Genomic DNA, 20,685 nt, shown 5'->3' on the forward strand with positions numbered 1-20,685 from the left:
TCTCTCTCTCTCTCTCTCTCTCTCTCTCTCTCTCTCTCTCTGTGTGTTGTAGAGGAAAGTTGAAGACAACATAAGATTGAATCTATGGAATAGTTACTACTTATAATTTTTATTTAGGTCTACAATGAGAAAAATATAAGGGAAACAAAATAAAATATAAGTTGTAAAGATTAGAGACAAAAAGATCACTAAAAAATGTAATGCTGGAAGCAAGACAATGTTGAAAGAAAAGCTATAATCGGTTTGGTTTGGTTTGTTGTTTTTCATTAAATTTATTTATTTTTATTCTTTAATCCTTTTTTGCAGTTCTGAATTCATCCCCCTCCGGGTCTGACCCCCAATTGCTCCCCATCCCACTTCTCCTCACCCCTCCCCCAACTCCAAGATGATGTTCCCACCCCTCCCACACCTACCCCAGCAGGCTTCCCCACTCCCTGAGACCTCAAGTCTCTCTCAAGGAGGACAGACCGGGCAGTCCTCTGCCATATGTGTGTCAGGAGCCTCATATCAGCTGGTGTATGCTGGCTGATGGGTAGTTCATTGTCTGAGAGATCTCAGGAGTCCAGGTCAGTTGAGACTGCTGGTCTTCCTATGGGGTTGCCCTCCTCCTCAGCTTCTACCCTTTCCCTAATTTAACCACAGGGATCCCCAGCTTCCATCCATTGCATCTGACCCTTTCAGCTATTTGTTAGGTCTTACAGAGGGCAGCCATGCTAGGACCCTGTTTATAAACACACCACAGCATTAGTAACAGTGTCAGGGCCCCAGGCCTCCCCTTGAGCTGGATCCTAATTTGAGCCTGTCACAGGACCTTTCCTTTCCCTCAGGCTCCTCTCCATTTTTGTCCCTGCAGTTCCTTTAGACAGGAACAATTCTGGGTCAGAGCATTTGACTGTGGGATGACAACCCCATCCCTCTCCTTGAGGTCCTGTCACTCCACTGGAGGTGGACTCTACAAGTTCCCCTTCCCTACTGTAGAGCACTTCATCCAAGGTCCCTGCCTTGAGTCCCGAGAGTCTCCTGCCTCCCAGATCTCTGATGCATTACAGAGGGTTCACCCACCTCCTACCTCCTGAGGTTGCCTGTTTTCATTAAGGAGATTAGTACCATTACCGCCCCCCGCCACCCCACCCCCCCGCCCCACTATTCACAGGAAGGACTGGAAGGTACCCATTAAATAGAACCATTAGAAGGTAAGACCAGCTTGTACAATAAGAAAGTCTAAGAAGCTATTTGGGCTTAGGAAGAAATTTCTGTAAAGTATGAAAGTTTCTGCTAATGTTGTTGAAGGGATGGGGGTCCATCTTAAGATCACAGGTGAATTTAGCATGTTGTCTTCCTAGTAATTACATTAAAAGCATGAAAATGCAATAGTGAGTAGAGGGAAGAGTTAGGTAGTCTTGATTTCTTCCTCTGGAATTAGACAGATGCTGAAGACAGACACTACATAACAATGTTGCAGGAATGTCAATAAGAAGTCCCTGAGATGAAATTATGTGAAGCTTTAAGAACAAACCCTGGGTTGTGGAGGAGACCCCAAAAGCCATGAGTCATTCACCAACTAGAGTTAGAAACAGGGAGTTGGATCAACTAAATGGTAAATGTATGTTGCAGGCCACAGAACTGAGGAGGTAAAACAATCTAAGCCTTTTGAAATCAAAGTCTTAGACAAGAGACATGGAGCTTTAACATTTACCTTGTTGGTTTCAGTTCTATTTTGCTCCAATATTTCCTCACTATGGCCCTATTTCTCCCTTTGGGAATAGATATGTATAGTCTGTGTTATTTGTGTTGGAAGTATATGATTTGATTTGTGGTTATTTTAAAAGAGGCTCTCAGAGCTAAGAGATTGCCCTGTACCTTAAAAGGAACTTTGAATTTTGAAATAGCATTGAGATTGTGAAAGTCTAGGGGAATCTTTAAAGATGGACTTTTTTTATGATCATGAGCTTTTCAAAGACAGGGCATGGAATGCAGTGACATGAACAAGAAGTGTCCCCCATAGGTTCACATATTTGAACAATTGATTTTCTCTTAGTGGTGCTAACTGGAGAGCTCTGAACCCTTTAGAATGTGCATATTTGCTAGAAGACATATATCACTAGGCACAGGCTTCTTGCTTTACTTCCATTTCACTCTCTTTGTTTACTAAGTATAGCTGAAAATATGATTTTTCAGCTTCTTGTTCCTGCTGCCATGATTGCCACATGCTGCTGGGCATTTCTGCCATAAAGGAATCCTCCCCTTCTGCAATCATAAGTCGATATAAACACTTTCAGAAGTCAATTTCGGTCATGGCACTTTACCACAGCAACAAAAGTAACTGATACCATTAGCCCATAGTAATCTTGCCATTTATACATCAGTGCGCACCTACTTAGAAAATAGTATAGCTGAAGCAGAGCTCAATTATAAAGTGTCTGTATCTACTGAGGGACATTTACACCATTTACTTGAGAATAGTTTCTGACAAAGGAAGTTCTTTTCAGTTCATATATGCAAAGAACAGTTTAAAATGTCACATAATTATCACTCCAAGTAACACTCACTAGAAAATTTGGGCTAGTATATCAGCTTGCTGATCTTTCTAGACCATCTCTCAGCAGATTCCCAATGGACTCTAGACCCAGTTCCCCACAGTGTTAAGCCACAGACATCTGCTTAACTATCCTATCATATCTTACATTACCACTCTATTTCTCTGCTTCCTGAGAGAATCTTCCAAATGAATTGCCTATACCTAAATCCCATGTCAGTGTAGGTTATTGGAAAATCAAAATGAAGTCAAATGACCAACTTTACTTCTTCCATCGTGGAAGTAAATGAATATGAAGGGGTTGGAGGTTGTCTCCCCATGTTTTATGTGCACGCAGGAAAAGCATAAATAACTCATCAAAGTATGGCAATTTAAAAAAAAAAGGACTCTTTGGATTTTAGGAACTTCTTTGAGTAAAATGAATAAATACTGACATAGACATTTAGCAGGATACTACACAGAGACAAGTTGACATACCTTTATCTTGGGGTACTATACTTTGATAATAGAAAATAATTCCAGACATATATAACCATATAGAAGTCCAAAAGGAACACTAAATCAAAGAATAGTAAATCAAAGAAAAATTCAATAGAATAACATAAAAGTCTCGTGATATAGTATTTAGGGAAACAAACATATGGTAAAACTAAAAAACTAAATAAAAATAGAGAAAGAGTAAGAATGTTGATTTTCAGGCAGAATTAAAGATAGGAGATAGTAATTCTGGAGGGAAATTCACTAGTTATGTTTTCCCTTTGTAGGAAAAGGATTACATATGTCATCATAGTTCTTTATACTTAATGGAGATTTACTGACATTATCTCCTGTTTTTTAGTATCTAAAAAATAAATATTGTTTTGAATGATCTTTCTAGAGTGGCCTGTTTACATGAAGAGACAGCTCAGATTCGACATGGAGACATGAGAGCTCCCAGCAAGTTTCAGAGCAGCTAAGTTTAAGAGAGATTAGGTTGCTTAAGGAGGCAGTCATTTTAGAAAAGTTTTTCCTCCAATCTAAGAACAAGAGTCTGAATTGTATATAGGTATAGCAAACAGAGGTCATATGGATTTTATCCTCCTGCAAAAGATATTCCCCTTTAAATAGCAAACAATTAAGATATACCAACTTAAGGAATTAACTCTCATGGACACTCCAAAGGAACATGTTGGTTCTTCATGAATAGAATATCTTAGCCATTATTCAGATGCAACATGCAAGTAAACAAAGTGTTCAATCAACTTCCTTTAAGTGAAATTACTTCCTATTCCTTCCCCACCAGAGGGTAGTGCAGGGGGTGGACATTTCTTTTGCCTTCATTTTCTACCCAGGTCACAATATTACTCTCAGATTCACATTAGTTGCAGGTCTGTTTTATTTATTTGTTTGTTTGTTTTAACCTACAGATTTTCACTACCAGCAGAAAGTTTTAGAATCTTTATGTCTGCATACCTGTGTCTTAATAGAATCTCTTGTGAAATAAAATCCAAATAAGTAGAAACAAAGTGAGCAGGACTCAATCCAATTTTTTAAAATTCTTGTAAGATTGTCACACCTAAGAAACTATAACCAGGAAATGAGGAAAGAGAGGATAGATATGTAGAAAACATGAAATAATTTGACATATATTTCTGGATTCCTCTTTAAAACGTGTATTTTTTTTTAAATCATGTGTGTGAATGTGTGTCTATGCCAGGGTATGTGTGCCTGGTTCACTTAGCGGCCAAAGTCACTGAATCTTCCTGGAGCTGGAAGTACAGGAGGTTAGGATCCACCTGATGTAGATATTGGAAACTGAATGGATCCCGAGCGAGTCCTATGCCAGGGCAATTTGCTTTAGCTGCTGAGCCATCTCACTAACTCCTCCAGATTCAGCTTTAGGGTCTCTTTCTTTTATTTAAACTGACAAAGGAAAAATAACAGAGAGAATCTCAAGAGTATTGGCTGGGGTAAAGGTTTGATACCTTTCAGCAACCTTACAGTTCATTCCAGTGGCTGAGGAAAGAGAGGCCAAAGATTTCCTTGAATACAGTCATTTATCAAGTAAAGTGTAAGGAAGACTGATCTCCATGCTGCTTTCTGCCTTCCCTTCTATTGTGTTCTTCCCTGTGCCGATTCTTCTTCTTCTTCTTCTTCTTCTTCTTCTTCTTCTTCTTCTTCTTCTTCTTCTTCTTCTTCTTCTCCTTCTTCTTCATCATCATCATTATTATTATTATATTACTGTACAATTCATTCTACAAGCTTAATAGCAACTATATTCTCCAAGCAAAGTAGCCTTCTTATTAAATCAAAAATGTAAACTTGGTGGATTGAAATAGTACATTTGTCTTGGAAAGCATATTAAGAAAAAAAATCAAGTAATACATGAAAGCAATACAAAGCTTAACACTCTCAGTAAACAGAGAAGTCGATGACAATACAGCAATAGCATAGATCCATCATTGCCCTTCATTGCACTGAGCAAGCTAAGGAAGGTTCCAGTTTTCTAACAATCTAGTCTCATCTCCAAAAGTCCCGCTAGCTTTTCTCTCTTCTCATTCATAAGACAAATGTTCATATGCAATACCAGCATCCAGCCTCAACCCAATCAGCATCATTTGCTAAGTAGGCTAGCATGCTGGTACCTCTGATTTGGCCAAACCCGTCTTCAGGACCTGAACAAAAGCTTTTCTCTATATAGAACTTTTTGTGACTCATAAATAATAAGATGCTATTTGGAGCCACAAGAATGTAACTCTTTTCAATAACTAGGCAGATTGTAAGATGGCTTCTCTAAATCAGACATTTGAGGAAAATTTAACTGCATCCAAAAAGAAAAATCACTACACAAAAAGAGCAAAGAAAAGGATGAAGGGTCAAAATATATATGAAAAATTAAGATGGTCAAACAAGGAACATTGGTGGGGAGAGGGAAATAGGAGGGTTGAAAGGAAGGGAAACATTTTTTCATTGAAATATAATCTCAAAAATAAGCAACAACAACATCAAAAATATTGTCAAACAGAATACATAGGGTGCTCTGCTTACCAGGTAGAGCATCACCTGTATAATATCCTTTATGTATATTATAATATTCACGAGTGTTTCTAGTTTCAAGAGTCACAAAACCTGGAGTCTCCCTTCTACCATTTAATCCTTGGTCATTCTTTTCAAAGTCTCATTTCAGCCGTTTGCCTCAAGTCCTTTACATAGTAAAATTAGTATAATTTCAAATATATTTATGAAAGCCAAGTAAAAGTGTCATACCTCCCCTGATGTACACATGAAGTGTTCATGACTGGTCATTCATTACAACTGCTCAGGAGCAAAGGCAGGTTTACGTAAGACCTTCCACAGTGATGATTTCACCTCTTTATTCCTGAGACTGTAAATTAATGGGTTTAGCATAGGAGTGACCAGATTATTTAAGACCTGCACAGTTGCATCCAGCCAAGGGCTTGGAGTTGGTCTTAAGTATATGAGGACAACAGGCATGTAGAAAAGCAAGATGGCAGTGAGGTGGGCACTGCAGGTGGAGAAGGCTCTACGACGGCCCTCAGCAGAGCGGATCTGCAGAATAGAGCAGACGATGCAGCTGTAGGAGGTGAGGATGAGGAGGAAACAACTGAGCGGCATCAGGCCCACACTGATGAACCCCACCATCTCCAGGGCTGATGTGTCTGCACAAGCCAATTTTAGCATCACAGGGATATCACAGAAGTAGTAGTCCACCTCATTGGGACCACAGTAGGGCAACTGGAAGGTGAGAGTGGTCAGAAAAGTAGCCTGAATGCAGCCAAAAAAGGATGTCCCCGTGGCCAGGATCGCACATACTCTGTGACTCATAATTATTGAGTAGCGTAATGGGTAGCATATGGCCACAAAACGGTCATATGCCATCACTGTGTACAGGAAACACTCGGTACAACCAAGGAAGTGGTAGAAGAAGAGCTGGCTCACACAGCCTGCATAGGAGATGGCTCTGCTGTTTCCTGAGAGGTAGAACAGCATCTTGGGAGAACTCACAGAAGGGAAAAATATGTCAAAAATAGACAATTTACATAGGAAGAAGTACATGGGGGTGTGAAGCCGACTGGAGGAGATAATTGCCAGTAAGATTAATAAGTTTCCCATCAGAGTGAAGATGTAGAAAGACAAAAACAGGACAAAGAGCATAGTTTCCAGACCCTCTGTGTTTGGGATGCCGAGCAGGATAAACTGAGTCACTACGGAACGATTCCTCATAGCTTTGAGACTATCTGACTTCAATGGGATTCAAACTCACCAGTCTGAACACCAGCATCAGATTTTAAAACTTTTTCTGAAAGCTTTGAGTGCGATTACTGTGGGGCAAATTTCTTTCTTATGATAGGCAGGGGTCTGATCTATGTACTCATATCAAATGTTATCATTGCCTCCTTGAGGATACATCACTTAGTTTTCAGAATACTATCTGTGGGGAAATGATCACCTTCTTTGCTAGGAACAACAGTTTAGAGATATATTAAAATCATTTTCATGTTAGAAATATTTCCCTATGGCATTTTCTTGGAGCACTTTTTTTATATTTTGAACTTCTGTGATATCTTTAATTAATACACTCCCACTATGCATTTCCTTCTGCAAAATAACAGGAAAAGGTTTGTATTATAAATCATAACAATTAATATCAATCTGACTTTACTTCATATTAGTTTTTCTGGTTATAATAATTTGTACAATACCTCATGGACGTCTGTAAAATGAAATTCACGATGATTTTAACGGAATCAAGAGCAGCAAGCATAAGCTGTACTCTATGATACAGTAATGTGATACTCAGAAGTATTCTTAGCAGGACTGTAAATTCTAATGAAAACCTTTCATTATTTTACATATCTGACACCTACTTTGGAAGCGCCTTCATTTGATACTAGTGTTTTGAAATTATTTGCATATGAACATTTATTAACTCAGATTGCCAAATGCCCAGGTCTGTCACAGCTGTGTCCCTGTATAGTTTGAACCTTTTATCCTAAGAAGGCAGACTGCTCAGAAATATTAGCCAAAAGAAACAGCAATTTATGGTATCAGATTCAAGTCACTACAATAAAGTGACAGAAAAATGACCCACATAGAAGTAGAATAAAGTTAAGAAATACTATCTCTGAGGTAACTTGTCTAAGTGGAATGATGATGCCTAGAGATGAAGTGGCTTCATTCCTTGATTCTCCTAGAATTAATGACATTAAACAACAATATCAGCAATATGCCCGTTTTCCTTCCTTCTTTCCTTCCTTCTTTCTTGTCTTCCTTCCTTTTTCCTTCCTTTCTTCTTTTTTCCTTCCTTCTTTCCTTTCTTCCTTCCTTTCTCCCTCCCTTCCTTTTATCTTTCTTTACATCCAAACTAATGAATACTTACTCTGTTTTAAAGATAGACACATCTTTTAAAAGCATGATTATTTTTAACAACATATCTATGAAAGGGGCAATTACTATTACTAATCAGACCTATAGGTTAGCAATTGAAGTCTACTTACATTGAGGAACTTATCTCAGTTTCAAAGCTAATATATGACAGACCTGTTTTCTTTCTGCTCTTTATCTTTTGAGAAGTCACTCTTCTGTTTTTTTGGGGGGGGTTGTTTGTTTGTTTGTTTGTTTTGTTGTTGGTGGTGGTGGTGGTGGTGGTTTTGTTTTTTTTTTGTTTGTTTGTTTTGGGGTTTTTTTTTTGTTTGTTTTTTTGTTTTTTTGTTTTTCTGCTCAAGGAACTTCCTCTGCTACTAGACAAGCCCCTTGCCAATGGATTCTCACAGCAACTTTTCTTGACTGTTGGGAAAGTACCCATGCCTAACTTCTTCCAGGTTAATTGTTCTTTTTAAAAATCTCTTCTTGTTTAAGAAACTATACAAGAATATTTTTTATATCCTTAAAGACTAAAATTAGTATTATCTCTAAAATAAGATCTTTTGCCTTAGGCAAAGAAGATAATAATTTCCTACAGATATTATTCCTTCTGAGAATAAGTAGACTTACCCTGAAATAGGCAACAGTAGCATTTGATTTGTGTTCGTAGATCAGACCCCTGCCTATAGTAAGAAAGAAAGTTGCCCCACATTAAAAGCACACTCAAAGCTTTCATCATCTAAAGATTTATAATCTGACACTGGTGTTCAGACTAGTGACTTTGAATCTTTTCCAAGTCATGATATTCAGGATGGGGGTTCAGATTCAAATCTGTGGTAAATGCCCCTAAACACCCTTTCTAAAAACAATGGCTGAGCTATCCTGTGTTCCCTAATCTCACACTCCACTGGATACAATGAGGACAATCAGATGTGAAGCAGTGAAGTTACATGGTTGGGAGTGGATGATTTCTCCTTGATAACAATTCTAGCCACACCTAAACAATCTCTCTAAGCAAGTCACGTTCCTGTGCGCTTGCCCTCTTCTCTTCTTGATTAGCAAAGGCTCTCAAAGCTTTCTACTTGCTTATGCTCAGACACCAGGATATTCTGAGTCAATATTCTAACCTTTTTAGGTCCACTAAAAGAAAGAGCTGTCCTAAAGACAAGGGAGGACTCATGTAAGGCCCAACAAGCATGAGAGGGAGCTGGAGAGCATATCTGGACAGGCACAGGAGTACTCACATCATCATTCCAGGAATGCAGTTCATGATTAGCAGACCCTGACATTTATATTTCTTGTCAGAGGCAAATGAACTACAGACCAAAAAGTTCCCCTTGCCCTGCTTATGAAACAGAAAATCTCACGGGGCTTGCATAACCAGCATCAGAACATTTTCCATAGATTGTTTTCTGGGAAGTGCCTGGCAGAGCCTCTTAAGGCCTCTTGGTACCTAGGGATAGCTGTACAGAAATAATTAATTTGCCAACCTCATTCATCATTCAGTCATCAAATAACAGTGATGACATCATTGCAAAGAGATGATCTGAACTGGGAAATATGTTTATGCCTAGAAAAATAGGCTGCAGTGGTATATCTTTATTTTCTTACCTTTTGTACCTTTAACTTTTGCCTGTGACATCATTTACCATATCACTTTAAAAAACATGCATATCTATATAACTAGATGTTCATCTTTAACAAATATTCTTATTCAAACAGAAGTATATATTACTGAAAGCATTTATAATTTGAGGGCAATTCACACCAAATTCTTTCTTATTTTGAAATAATTTGATTTTATTTACACTGTAAAGCTACTCAATGACACCAGCCAAATACAGTAGAAAAAGAAAAAGGCTTTGGATTAACAATTATAATTAATCTTAGCCTCTAGGACAAACAAAACTAAAAACACAATCATTGTAACTACAAAAATAACCATTGGGGTATGAATATATAATTTTCAAGTATCCTCTGACAGTGTTAACTTCTGTCACTGAAGTTGTGAAAATCTTGTTTGTTTGTTTGCTTGTTTGATTGGTTTGTTTGCTTTTTTTTTTAAGACAGGGATTCTCTATAACAGCTCTGGCTGTCCTGAAACTCTATAGACTAGACTTTGAACACAGAAATCCATCTGCCTCTGCCTCCAAGTGCTGGGATTAAAGTAGTATGCCATCACTACTGAGAAGATAAGTCTAAGATAGTAGTCTGCGATATCATAGCTAGCTCTATCAGCATACCTTAGTATTGGATCTGTATGTTGGGCACTCATATTATGATTCAAAGTTTACCATAAAGGTATCATTCAAATATTTTCACTCATTTTTCCATTTTATTTTGCATGTATGGGTGTTTTGCCTTTGTGTATGTCTGTGCACTATACACATTCAATACCTGAGAAGGTCTGAAGAGGATATCATATCCCCTGCAAACTGGTGTTACATATGGCTGAGAGCTCCCATGTGCGTGCTCAGAATTGAGCACAAATCCTCTGGAAGAGAAGAGAGTTTTTAATCTGTTCAGTCATCTCTCCAGACTTAATCTCTCTTACTTTTATAGTAGAACATTATTTTCAAGAAACTTAAGCAAATTACCCAAGGTGATGAAAGTGAGTTAACCATATAGTTTTGTTCCATACCTGGAATGGTATTTATAGTCTCTTGGAGCTATAAAATAAAGCATTAAATTTATTCTTAATTATAATGTTCAAATCCTCACTCATAAGTGATATCACCTGTCGAATGCCATTTCTGGAGGTTCTTAATACACTTTTACATTGTTAAATTAATTTTCAAGAAATGTGTAATGTGGATAATATTAACCTCATTTAAAAAAGAAGGGCACTGGAACTCTAGACAGTTATGGTGTTCCTAAAGATAGACAGTAGGAGATCCCAGTCATTCCTGGGCTTAGCTCACTTTCCATTACATCATCGCTGATTACTAAAATGACTCCAGGCAGAAAGCAGCTGTCCCTGTGAGAGTGCTGAGTTTTTCATGTATTTAAGAAGTTCACTGTAGAGATCTGAACAAGTTTCCTGCAAGGTTCAAGTGATTAAACAATGCTAGAATTAGAAAATAGATACAGTATATATTTTCCTTGAAAATACTATCACCTTCTATAGTTACCTGTGTTTTCTCAAAACTAAGCAGAGTGATACTAAGATAATTTAATTATGAAGAAAGAGCATTAACTAAATGTAAATTTCTTAAAATGACATTTTATCAGAAGACATGATAAAGCTCTGGCTCCTTGGAGACAAATGCTTTGTTGTTTTTTGAGTTAGTTAGTTTATGATATGGGATCTTAAAATAAAATATAAGAACCATATCTAGTATGGACACATAAGCTAAAGTAATATTCTGTTATGTGTTGTGACAAGAATAGATTCATGTTAAATGTCATCAAATTACCATATTGCCATGAAGACAAGAATATGGGATAAAGGTTGGTTTGGTCGCACAAATTTTTAATCATAGCACTCCAAAAGGCTGAACAAGGCAGATTTCAAGATCAGACTGGTCTAATAAGTTTCAGGCTGTAAAGGTTATACAGTGAAACCCTATTTCATAAAAAAATAAAAGATTATGTTATAAAAAATTAAATTCTGAAATAGGGCAAACAAAGGGAGCTATTTTATATTTATTTATAAGAGGATATTTTATAATTAAAAAACACAAAATTATACACAGGATGAGTAAAAGAAAGGTTGTAAAATTATAAGTAATCTTGTAATAAGAATTACGATTATCCAGTCATTAATAGTCTTCTGACAAAAAAGAACAAAACAAAACAAAAAAGCCCAGGACAAGATAGGTTTAGTGCAGAGTTCTATCAGACCTTCAAAGAAGACCTAACTCCAATACTCCTCAAACTATTTCACAAAATAGAAACAGAAGGTACTCTACCCAATTCGTTCTATGAAGCCACAATTACACTGTTACCTAGACCACACAAAGACCCAACAACGAAAGAGAAATTTGGAACAATTTCCTTTACGAATATCAATGCAAAAATACTCAATAAAATTCTTGCAATTCAATTCCAAGAACACATCAAAAGAATCATCCATCCTGATCAAGTAGGCTTCATTCCAGGGATGCAGAACTTGTTAGATTTACAGAAATCCATCAACGTAATCCACCATATAAACAAACCAAAGACAAAACCACATGATCTTCTCATTAGATGCTGAGAAAGCATTTGACAAAACCCAACACCCATTCATGATAAAAGCCTTGGAAAGATCAGGAATTAGAAGACCATACCTAAACATAATGAAAGCAATATACCGTAAATCAGTAGCCAACATCAAACTAAATGGGGAGAAACTTGAAGCAATCCCACTAAATTTAGGGACTAGAGAAGGCTGCCCACTCTCTACCCACCTATTCAATATATAGTACTTGAAGTCCTAGCCAGATCAATTAGGCAACAAAAGGAAATCAAAGTGATACAAATTGGAAAGGAAAAAGTCAAAATATCACTATTTTCAGATGATATGATAGTATACATAAGTGACCCAAAAAATTACTCCAGAGATCTCCTAAACTTGACAAACAAATTCAGTGAAGTAGCTGGATATAAAATTAACTCAAACAAATCAGTGGCCTTTCTCTGCACAAAGGATAAACAGGCTGAGAAAAAAATTAGGGAAATAACACCCTTCATAATAGTCATAAATAATATAAAATACCTTGGTGTGACTCTAACTAAGGAAGTGAAAGATCTGTATGATAAGAACTTCAAGTTTCTGAAGAAAGAAATCAAGGAAGAGCTCAGAAGATAGAAAGACCTCCCATGCTCATGGATTGGCAGAATTAATATTGCCAAAAAGCAATCTACAGATTCAATGCAATACCCATCATAATTTCAACTATATTCTTCACAAAGTTATAAAGGGCAATTTACAAATTTAACTGGAATAACAAAAAACCTACAATAGCAAAAACTATTCTCAACAATAAAAGAACCACTGGTGGAATCACCATCCCTTATCTCAACCTGTATTATGGAGAAATTGTGATAAAAACTTCTTGGTACTGTTACAATGGCAGATCAATGGGATAGAATTGAAGACCCAGAAATGAACCCAAACACCTATGGTTACTTGATCTTTGACAAAGGAGCTAAAACCATCCAGTGGAAAGAAGACAGCATCTTCAACAAATAGTGCTGGCTCAACTGGCACTTAGCATGTAGAAGAATGCAAATTGATCCATTCTTATCTCCTTGTACAAAGCTCAGGTCTGAGTAGATAAAGTAACTCCACATAAAACCAGAGACACTGAAACTTATAGAGGGAAACTTATAATGGGGAAGAGCCTTGAAGATATGGGCACAGGGGAAAGATTCCTTAACAGAACAACAATGGCTGGTGCTATAAAATCAAAAATTGACAAATGGAACCTCATAAAGCTGCAAAGCTTCTGCAAGGCAAAGGACACTGTCAATAAGCCAAAACGGCAACCAACAGATTGGGAAAAGATCTTTAGCAATCCTAAATCTGATAGGGGGCTAATATCTAATATATACAAAGAAATCAAGAAATTAGACTCCATAAAACCAAATAACCCTATTAAAAATGGGGTACAAAGCTAAACAGATTTCTCAATTGAGGAATGTGGGATGGCTGAGAAGCACCTAAAAAAATGTTGAATATCCTTAGTCATCAGAGAAATGCAAAGCAAAATAATCATGAGACTTTACCTCACACCAGTCAGAATGACTAAAATCAAACTCAGGTGACAGCAGATGCTGGTGAGGATGTGGAGAAGGAGGAAAACTCCTCTAATGCTGGTGGTATTGGGATTACAAACTAAAAATCAGTTTGGCGGTTCCTCAGAAAATTGAACATAGTACTACTGGAAGATCCAGCAATACCACTCCTGGATGTAAACCCAGAAGATGCTCCAACACGTAATCAGGACACATGCTCCACTATGCCCATAACAACCTTATTTATAAAAGCCAGAAGCTTGAAAGAACTCAGATGTCCCTCAAAAGAAGAATGGATACAGAAAATGTGGTACATTTACTCAATGGAGTACTATGCAGCTATTAAAAAAATGAATTTATGAAATTCTTGGGCAAATGGATGGATCTGGAGAATATCATCCTGAGTGAGGTAACCCAATCACAAAAAAATACATATGATATACACTCACTGATAAGTGGATATTAGCCCAGAAGCTCAGAGTACCCAAGATACAATTTGCAAAACACATGAAACTCAAGAAGAAGGAAGACCAAAGTGTGGATACTTCAATCCTTCTTAGAAGGGCAAACAAAATTCCCATGGAAGATATTACATAGACAAAGTTCAGAGCAGAGAATGAAGGAATAACCATCCAGAGACTGCCCCACCTGGGGATCCATTCCATAAACCACCACCAAACCCAGACACGATTGTGGATGCCAACAAGAGCCTGCTGACAGGAGCCTGATATAACTGTATTCTGAGAGGCTCTGCCAGTGTCTGACAAATACAGAAGTGGATGCTCACAGCCATCCATTGGACTGAGCACAGGGTACCCAGTGAAGGGCGCAGAGATAGTACTCAAGGAGCTGAAGGGGTTTGCAGCCCCATAGGAGGAATGACAATATAAAATAACCAGTAATCCCAGAGCTCCCTGGGACTAAACCACCAACCAAAGAAAACATATATTGGGACTCATGGCTCTAGCTGCATATCTAGCTGAGGATGGCCTAGTCAATCATCAATGGGAGGAGAGGCCCTTGGTCCTGTGAAGGTTCTATTCCCCAGTATAGGGGAATGCCAGGACCAGGAAGCAGGATTGGGTGGGCTGGTGAGCAGGGGAAGGAGGGAGAGGATAGGGGATTTTTGGAGGAGAAACTAGGAAAGGGGATAACATTTGAAATGTAAGTAAAGAAAATATCTAATTAAAAAAGGGAAAAGAAGAATTACTGTTTCCTAATACATCTTTATATCAATGTCATTTACATAGGAAAAATGTTACTCTAAATGACAAGGCTACTTTGCATCTAATATAACACATATCTCAAATCAATTCAACCTTTGTTCAAACAAAAAAAAATTACTCTTTTGCAATTTCTAGGAATGTGGTTCTGAGGACTGTCAATTTTGATTTAGTTAAATTTAATACTTTTGGTTTATGTATCAAAAACACAGAACATTTAAAATACTTGACAGTATAATTTCAGCTCATTATGAATGGCAAATATTTACCGAAATGGACATAGGATATTTGTCTTAGTCAGGGTTTCTTTTCCTGCACAAACATCATGACCAAGAAGCAAGTTGGGGAGGAAAGGGTTTATTCAGCTTATTCTTCCACATTGCTGTTCATCACCAAAGGAAGTCAGGACTGGGACTCAAGCAGGTCAGGGAGCAGGAGCTGATGCAGAGGCCATGGAGGGATGTTCTTTACTGGCTTGCTTCCCTCAGCTTGCTCAGCCTACTTTCTTATAGAACCCACGACTACCAGCCCAGGGATAGCACCACCCAAAAGGGGCCCTTCCCTCTTGATCACTAATTGAGAAAATGCCCCACAGCTGGATCTCATGAAGGCATTTCCTCAACTGAAGCACCTGTGTCAAGTTGACACAGGCTGGAGTTATCACAGAGAAAGGAGCTTCAGTTGAGGAAATGCCTTCATGAGATCCAGCTGTAAAGCATTTTCTCAATTAGTGATCAAGGGGGAAAGGCCCCTTGTGGGTGGTGCCATCCCTGGGCTAGGAGTCCTGGCTTCTATAAGAGAGCATGCTGAGCAAGCAGGGGAGGCAAGCCAGTAAAGAACATCCCTCCATGGCCTCTGTATCAGCTCCTGCTTCCTTTCCGACCTGCTTGAGTTCCAGTCCCGACTTCCTTTAGTGATGAACAATAATGTGGAAATGTAAGCTGATTTTGCTATCAGGCCCAACTTCCGTAGTGCTTTTAAACGTTTGTTTTAGTAATGTTTTTAAGTTTTTATTTTATTATTTTACATGTACTAGCATTGTGTTTGCATGTGTATCTGTCTACCATGTATATGCCTTGTATCTGAGGAAGCCAGAGGGTAGCAGATATCCTGGTACTGTTTTTGCATACAGCATAAACTACTGTGAACTACCACATGCTGAGAATTGAACATAGGACCTCTGCAAGATCTTCCAGATCTGCTGAACCATTTATCTAGTCTCAATAATTTTTAAAGCTGTATTTTTAATAGAAATAAGGAAATTGAAGGATCACATTAATATATACTTCCTCATTGTGTGTGTGTTTTAAGAATAGGATCTCTCTGTATAGCCTTGGTTGCCCTAAACTCACTCTGTAGACCATACTGCCCTCCGACTCAGAGAGAGCCACCTGCCTCTTCCTCCCAAGTGCTGGTATTTAAGGCATGTGCCACCACCATCCAGCTGTATAATTATTTTAAGATGACACAGCATATGTGTACTGGAGATGTTGATCAGCTGTGTGGGTGCTTTTAACAGATAGACATCACCAAAAGAAAAACCTGATATTCAATAGTGTTGACCTCCAAGACCTTGATTGCTAAAGGTCCATAGACTTACAAATATTCCTACTAAGAACATAATTGCATAGTTCTGTGACACAGGATCTGGGAATTAAAGCTTTGATCACTATAAGAGACTTACTTCTGTGTCTGAACCACCACTAATCCTAAAAGTAACAGCTAGTGTTATCTCCAGCACTTCCTCACAGAACAATGCAAGCAATCACAACTAGTTTCAACACGTTGCTTCTTAGGACCATCTCTCCTAATAATGACTAAAATATTACTTGGTACTTGGGTGATGGAACTTTCAGCACTTAGGGCCTGACAGTTCCTTAAACTTTTCTAGCAACCAGAGTTGCTTGTCTCAACCTTTTCTATATCTCTACAATAATGCACTATTTGCCCCCAATTTAATTTGGAACTCTTAGCCTCCATTCATTAGTATTGCTCTCCTAGTACTACTGTGTGTATGATGTCATTTTCTCCTTGCCAGCTCAGATTGTTTTCCTCATAGGGAAGATAATAAACAAACAAGTAAATAATTAAGCATAGCAAGGGTGATCATGCCACCGTCTTCCATGCAAATGAGGGGTGGCACCAGTCATGCGTCTTATCATGAGACACCAGAAGAAATGATCCCCCTGTGGCCTAGGTGAAAATGAATATAGGGTGTTCTGGTACTGATCAAGTCTTGACTTTTTTATAAGAGTATAGTATTCCAATATGTCTCAAATGGTCATGACTAGAACATGTCTTCATCCAGAATGTAACAGTGACAGGGGCTGCAGCACAAGAGGTAGTAGTGGCATCAGTACAAACAAAGGGGTGACTAAAGAGTCCTAGGTAGTTGTCCAGGATTGAAAAGGAAGCACATGAGGTGGAGAAGAGGAGGAGGAAGGAAATATAAATGCAAGAAAGGATAGGGACTCGTGTTTGAAGATGTAGACTAGGAACAGACAGAGACAAAAAAAAAATTCTATGTATACCATAGCTTTGTACCCTGCACTCAGTTTTAGTGGTAGAATCTTGAGGCCATAATGGGTTTGCCTTTTTTTCTTGTCAGCAGCTTTGTAAGCAGAACAGAAAACAAATTCAGGGTAAAGATAACAGATAAGAAATGAGAAGGGCTCATTCTTAAAGCATTCATGGCTCTTTAGTCTTCAGGAGACAGAAAAATGTCACCTATAAAAGGAGATTTCAAGAAATGTTACAAAATAAAACTTGTCGTAAAGATTTATTTTTGTACTTAATTTCTTGTGTGTGTATACCTCTTGTGCTGCAGCCCCTGTCACTGTTACATTCTGGATGAAGACATGTTCTAGTCATGACCATTTGAGACACACTGGAAAACTATACTTTATCAAAGTCAAGACTTGATCAGTACCAGAACCCCTATATTCATTTTCACCTAGTCCACAAGAGGGGTCATTTCTTCTGGTGTCTCATGAGAAGACACATGATTGGTGTGTGTGTGTGTGTGTGTGTGTTTGTGTGTTTGTGTGTTTGTGTAAGGGTATGTGAATATGAGTGCAGTTGCCAGTGGAAGCCTGAAGAGGGCGTAAGATCTTTTAGAGCTGGGATTATAGGCAATCTTGTCACACAGATATGAGTACTAGGGACTGAACTCTTGAACTCTGGTCCTCTGTAATCGCAGCACATGCTTTAGACACCTGGGACATCTCTCCTGTTCCAGAAAACAGTACTTAATTATGAAAACAGACACTTGATCAAATTTGAAGTGTGTTTGCTTGGTTGGCTTGTTGGTTTGTTGGTTTGTTTGAGACAGGGTCCCACCACATAGCCCTGGCTGTCTTGAAATTCACTATGTATAACAGGGTGTCCTCAAACTCACAGAGCTGTGCTTGCTAATGCCTCTCGAATGCTAGGGTTAAAAGGCATGCACCACCACACATACATATATTTATGTCAGGGTGTCTACTGGGGGTGTGTGCACAAAAGCACAACTGCCAATAGAGGCTAAAGGAGAGGTTTTTTGTTTTTTAACTTTTTCCAATTTTTTATTAGGTATATCTACTTTTACCTTTCAAATGTTATCCCGAAAGTCCCCTATACCCTCTCTCCACCCTGCTCCCCTAACTACCCACTCCCACTTCTTGGCCCTGGCGTTCCCCTGTACTGGGGCATATAAAGTTTGCAAGACCAATGGGCCTCTCTTCCCAATGATGGCCGACTAGGCCATCTTCTACTACATATGCAGCTAGAGACAGAAGCTGGGGGGGGTACTGGTTAGTTCATATTGTTGTTCCACCTATAGGGTTGCAGACCCCTTCAGCTCCTTGGGTACTTTCTCTAGCTCCTCCATTGGGGGCCCTGTGTTCCATCCAATAGCTGACTGTGAGCATCCACTTCTGTGTTTGCCAGGCACTGGTATAGTCTCAAGAGAGAAAGCTATATCAAGCTCTAAAAGAGAGTTCTTAATACCCTGTAGATTCAGTGACTCAGGTACTGAGAACTGATCCTGCATCCTCTGGAAAAACAGCACATTTTTAAACAACTGAACCAGCCCATAAATCTGAAGAAGGTACAATTGATGCAACATTTCCTCCCACAGAAACTCAAGAAGGAAAATGATGATGATGGTGATGATGATGATGATGATGACGACAGAAACCTGCTACTTGACATCTATCAGTGCTTCGCCAAGTCAAAGGAGAAAACAAAAAGTGTTGGTTTTGTTTTATTGTTTTGCATTAGGAGGCCAGTCACCAAATTCCCAAGCTCTTGGATAGCCTAGAAGTTGAGGGGTTAGGAAAAGGACACATAAATTCTTTGTAGAGTATCATTCTGTAAATTTCTTGCTCTTTCAGGTTTTAAATATATGGGCTATAGAGATGGGAGACATGATGCATAAATGTTATAAAACGACTAAGCTCCTCTCAGAATTTAATGTGAACACAGATTGTCTAGTAGTCTTTGTTATCTAGTCATTTTTGCTGTTGCCTAAAAGCATATATTTCAAAAACAATCCAAAAACCCAGAGTTCACAATAGCTCTGTTTCACAGTCAGATTCAATCTTAAGAACACACATTAGAAAAAAGCTGTAAAAAAAAAATTGCATGATATAGGAAATTTTCTTTGCTTAGCTTCCCAAGTGAGAAAGTGTTGCATCAGCTGTCTATCCTTCCATTCTTCAAATTTAGGGCCTGGAGGGGTGGCTCAGTGGTTAAGAGTATGCTCCTCTTCAGAGGACCCAAATTCATGTCACACCAGGACTCTGAAGGCTTTAAGTGCTATAGTGTTCTGTTTTAATGCCTCAGTGTCACACATGAAATATTAATCACCAAAAGAGTAATTCTCCCATCATAACATAACCATTTAGTTGTATGTTCAGAGTTCTAGAAGTAGTTTTCTAGAACGAGTTATAATTTTAGTTCTTATAAGGTAGTAAGTCAGCGATTGGACAGATGATTCAATGGTTAAAAGCACTTGCTTCTCTTGCAGTAGACTGGGACTTGACTCTGAAACTCTGTCTGTAACTCCAGTTCCAGGAAACCCAATATCCTCTTCTGGCCTCTATGGGCACCAGGGCCACATGTGGTACACATTTGGATTTAGTTTAAAAAAATCATATATATAAAAACAAAATTAATAATCTTTTAAAGGATAAAAAGTTAGTTAGTCAATGAGGCACAGACTGGCAGAAGATTCCCACTGCATGGCTTGGCATAGCAGGAGCCACTATGATGTGGTAGAGAGATGGAAGAGAAACAGAAATGAACAGTTTAGCACTATGAAGAGAGGCAGAATTGAAAACTCAAGTGGCAAGAAACAGCATGATGTGAGTAACCTCCCCTATCACTTGAGGTCATGGTGAAGTGCCAGAGGCCCATGCTGCCACTGAAGGTCTTGTTGGAGTCCATGGTCATGGAGCAGCAGAGGTCTGTGATGTCTCTGGCTCATATTACAACCAAAGGTCATGCTAACATCCCTGCTCTGGGCTGCTGACTGGGACCATGTTGATTTCCAAGAGCTGTGCAAAGCTGACCCTGACCTTCACTGCCTATAACAGAGTAGGCCCTACAGCTCACCAAGGGAGCACAATAAGAGCTGATGACCTTGGTTAACAAAGGTATAGATGAGCACCAAGAACTTGAGTAGAGCTGACAATACCCTTTGCCTGGTATGGCATTAGGTGAGCTAGCTAGGGCAGTGCTGGGGAGCTCACTCTGATGTTGTGGGCACAGGAGAGCTGGCAGGGTGATTGATTCAGATGCCACCTAGGCCTGCATCAAGGGCGTTGAGACTATACATCCCAACAGTGACCTCATCCATGA

General features: G+C 38.7%; 1 protein-coding gene across 1 annotated transcript; it reads right to left on the reverse strand.

The window, feature by feature from the left end:
• Positions 1 to 5,768: 5,768 nt before the first annotated feature.
• LOC110302103 (olfactory receptor 149-like) lies at positions 5,769 to 6,811 on the reverse strand. Its single transcript, XM_021172884.1, has one exon. The coding sequence runs from the start codon at positions 6,758 to 6,760 to the stop codon at positions 5,825 to 5,827; it is 936 nt and encodes a 311-aa protein (XP_021028543.1). The 5' UTR covers positions 6,761 to 6,811; the 3' UTR covers positions 5,769 to 5,824.
• Between the last annotated feature and the right edge of the window lie 13,874 nt (positions 6,812 to 20,685).

The sequence above is a fragment of the Mus caroli genome, chromosome 9 (assembly GCF_900094665.2).
Source record: "Mus caroli chromosome 9, CAROLI_EIJ_v1.1, whole genome shotgun sequence".
Lineage (NCBI taxonomy): Eukaryota > Metazoa > Chordata > Mammalia > Rodentia > Muridae > Mus > Mus caroli.

Coding starts and splice junctions, on each gene's coding strand:
- LOC110302103 (XM_021172884.1), bottom strand. CDS start 6,760: ATGAGGAATCGTTCCGTAGTGACTCAGTTTATCCTGCTCGGCATCCCA.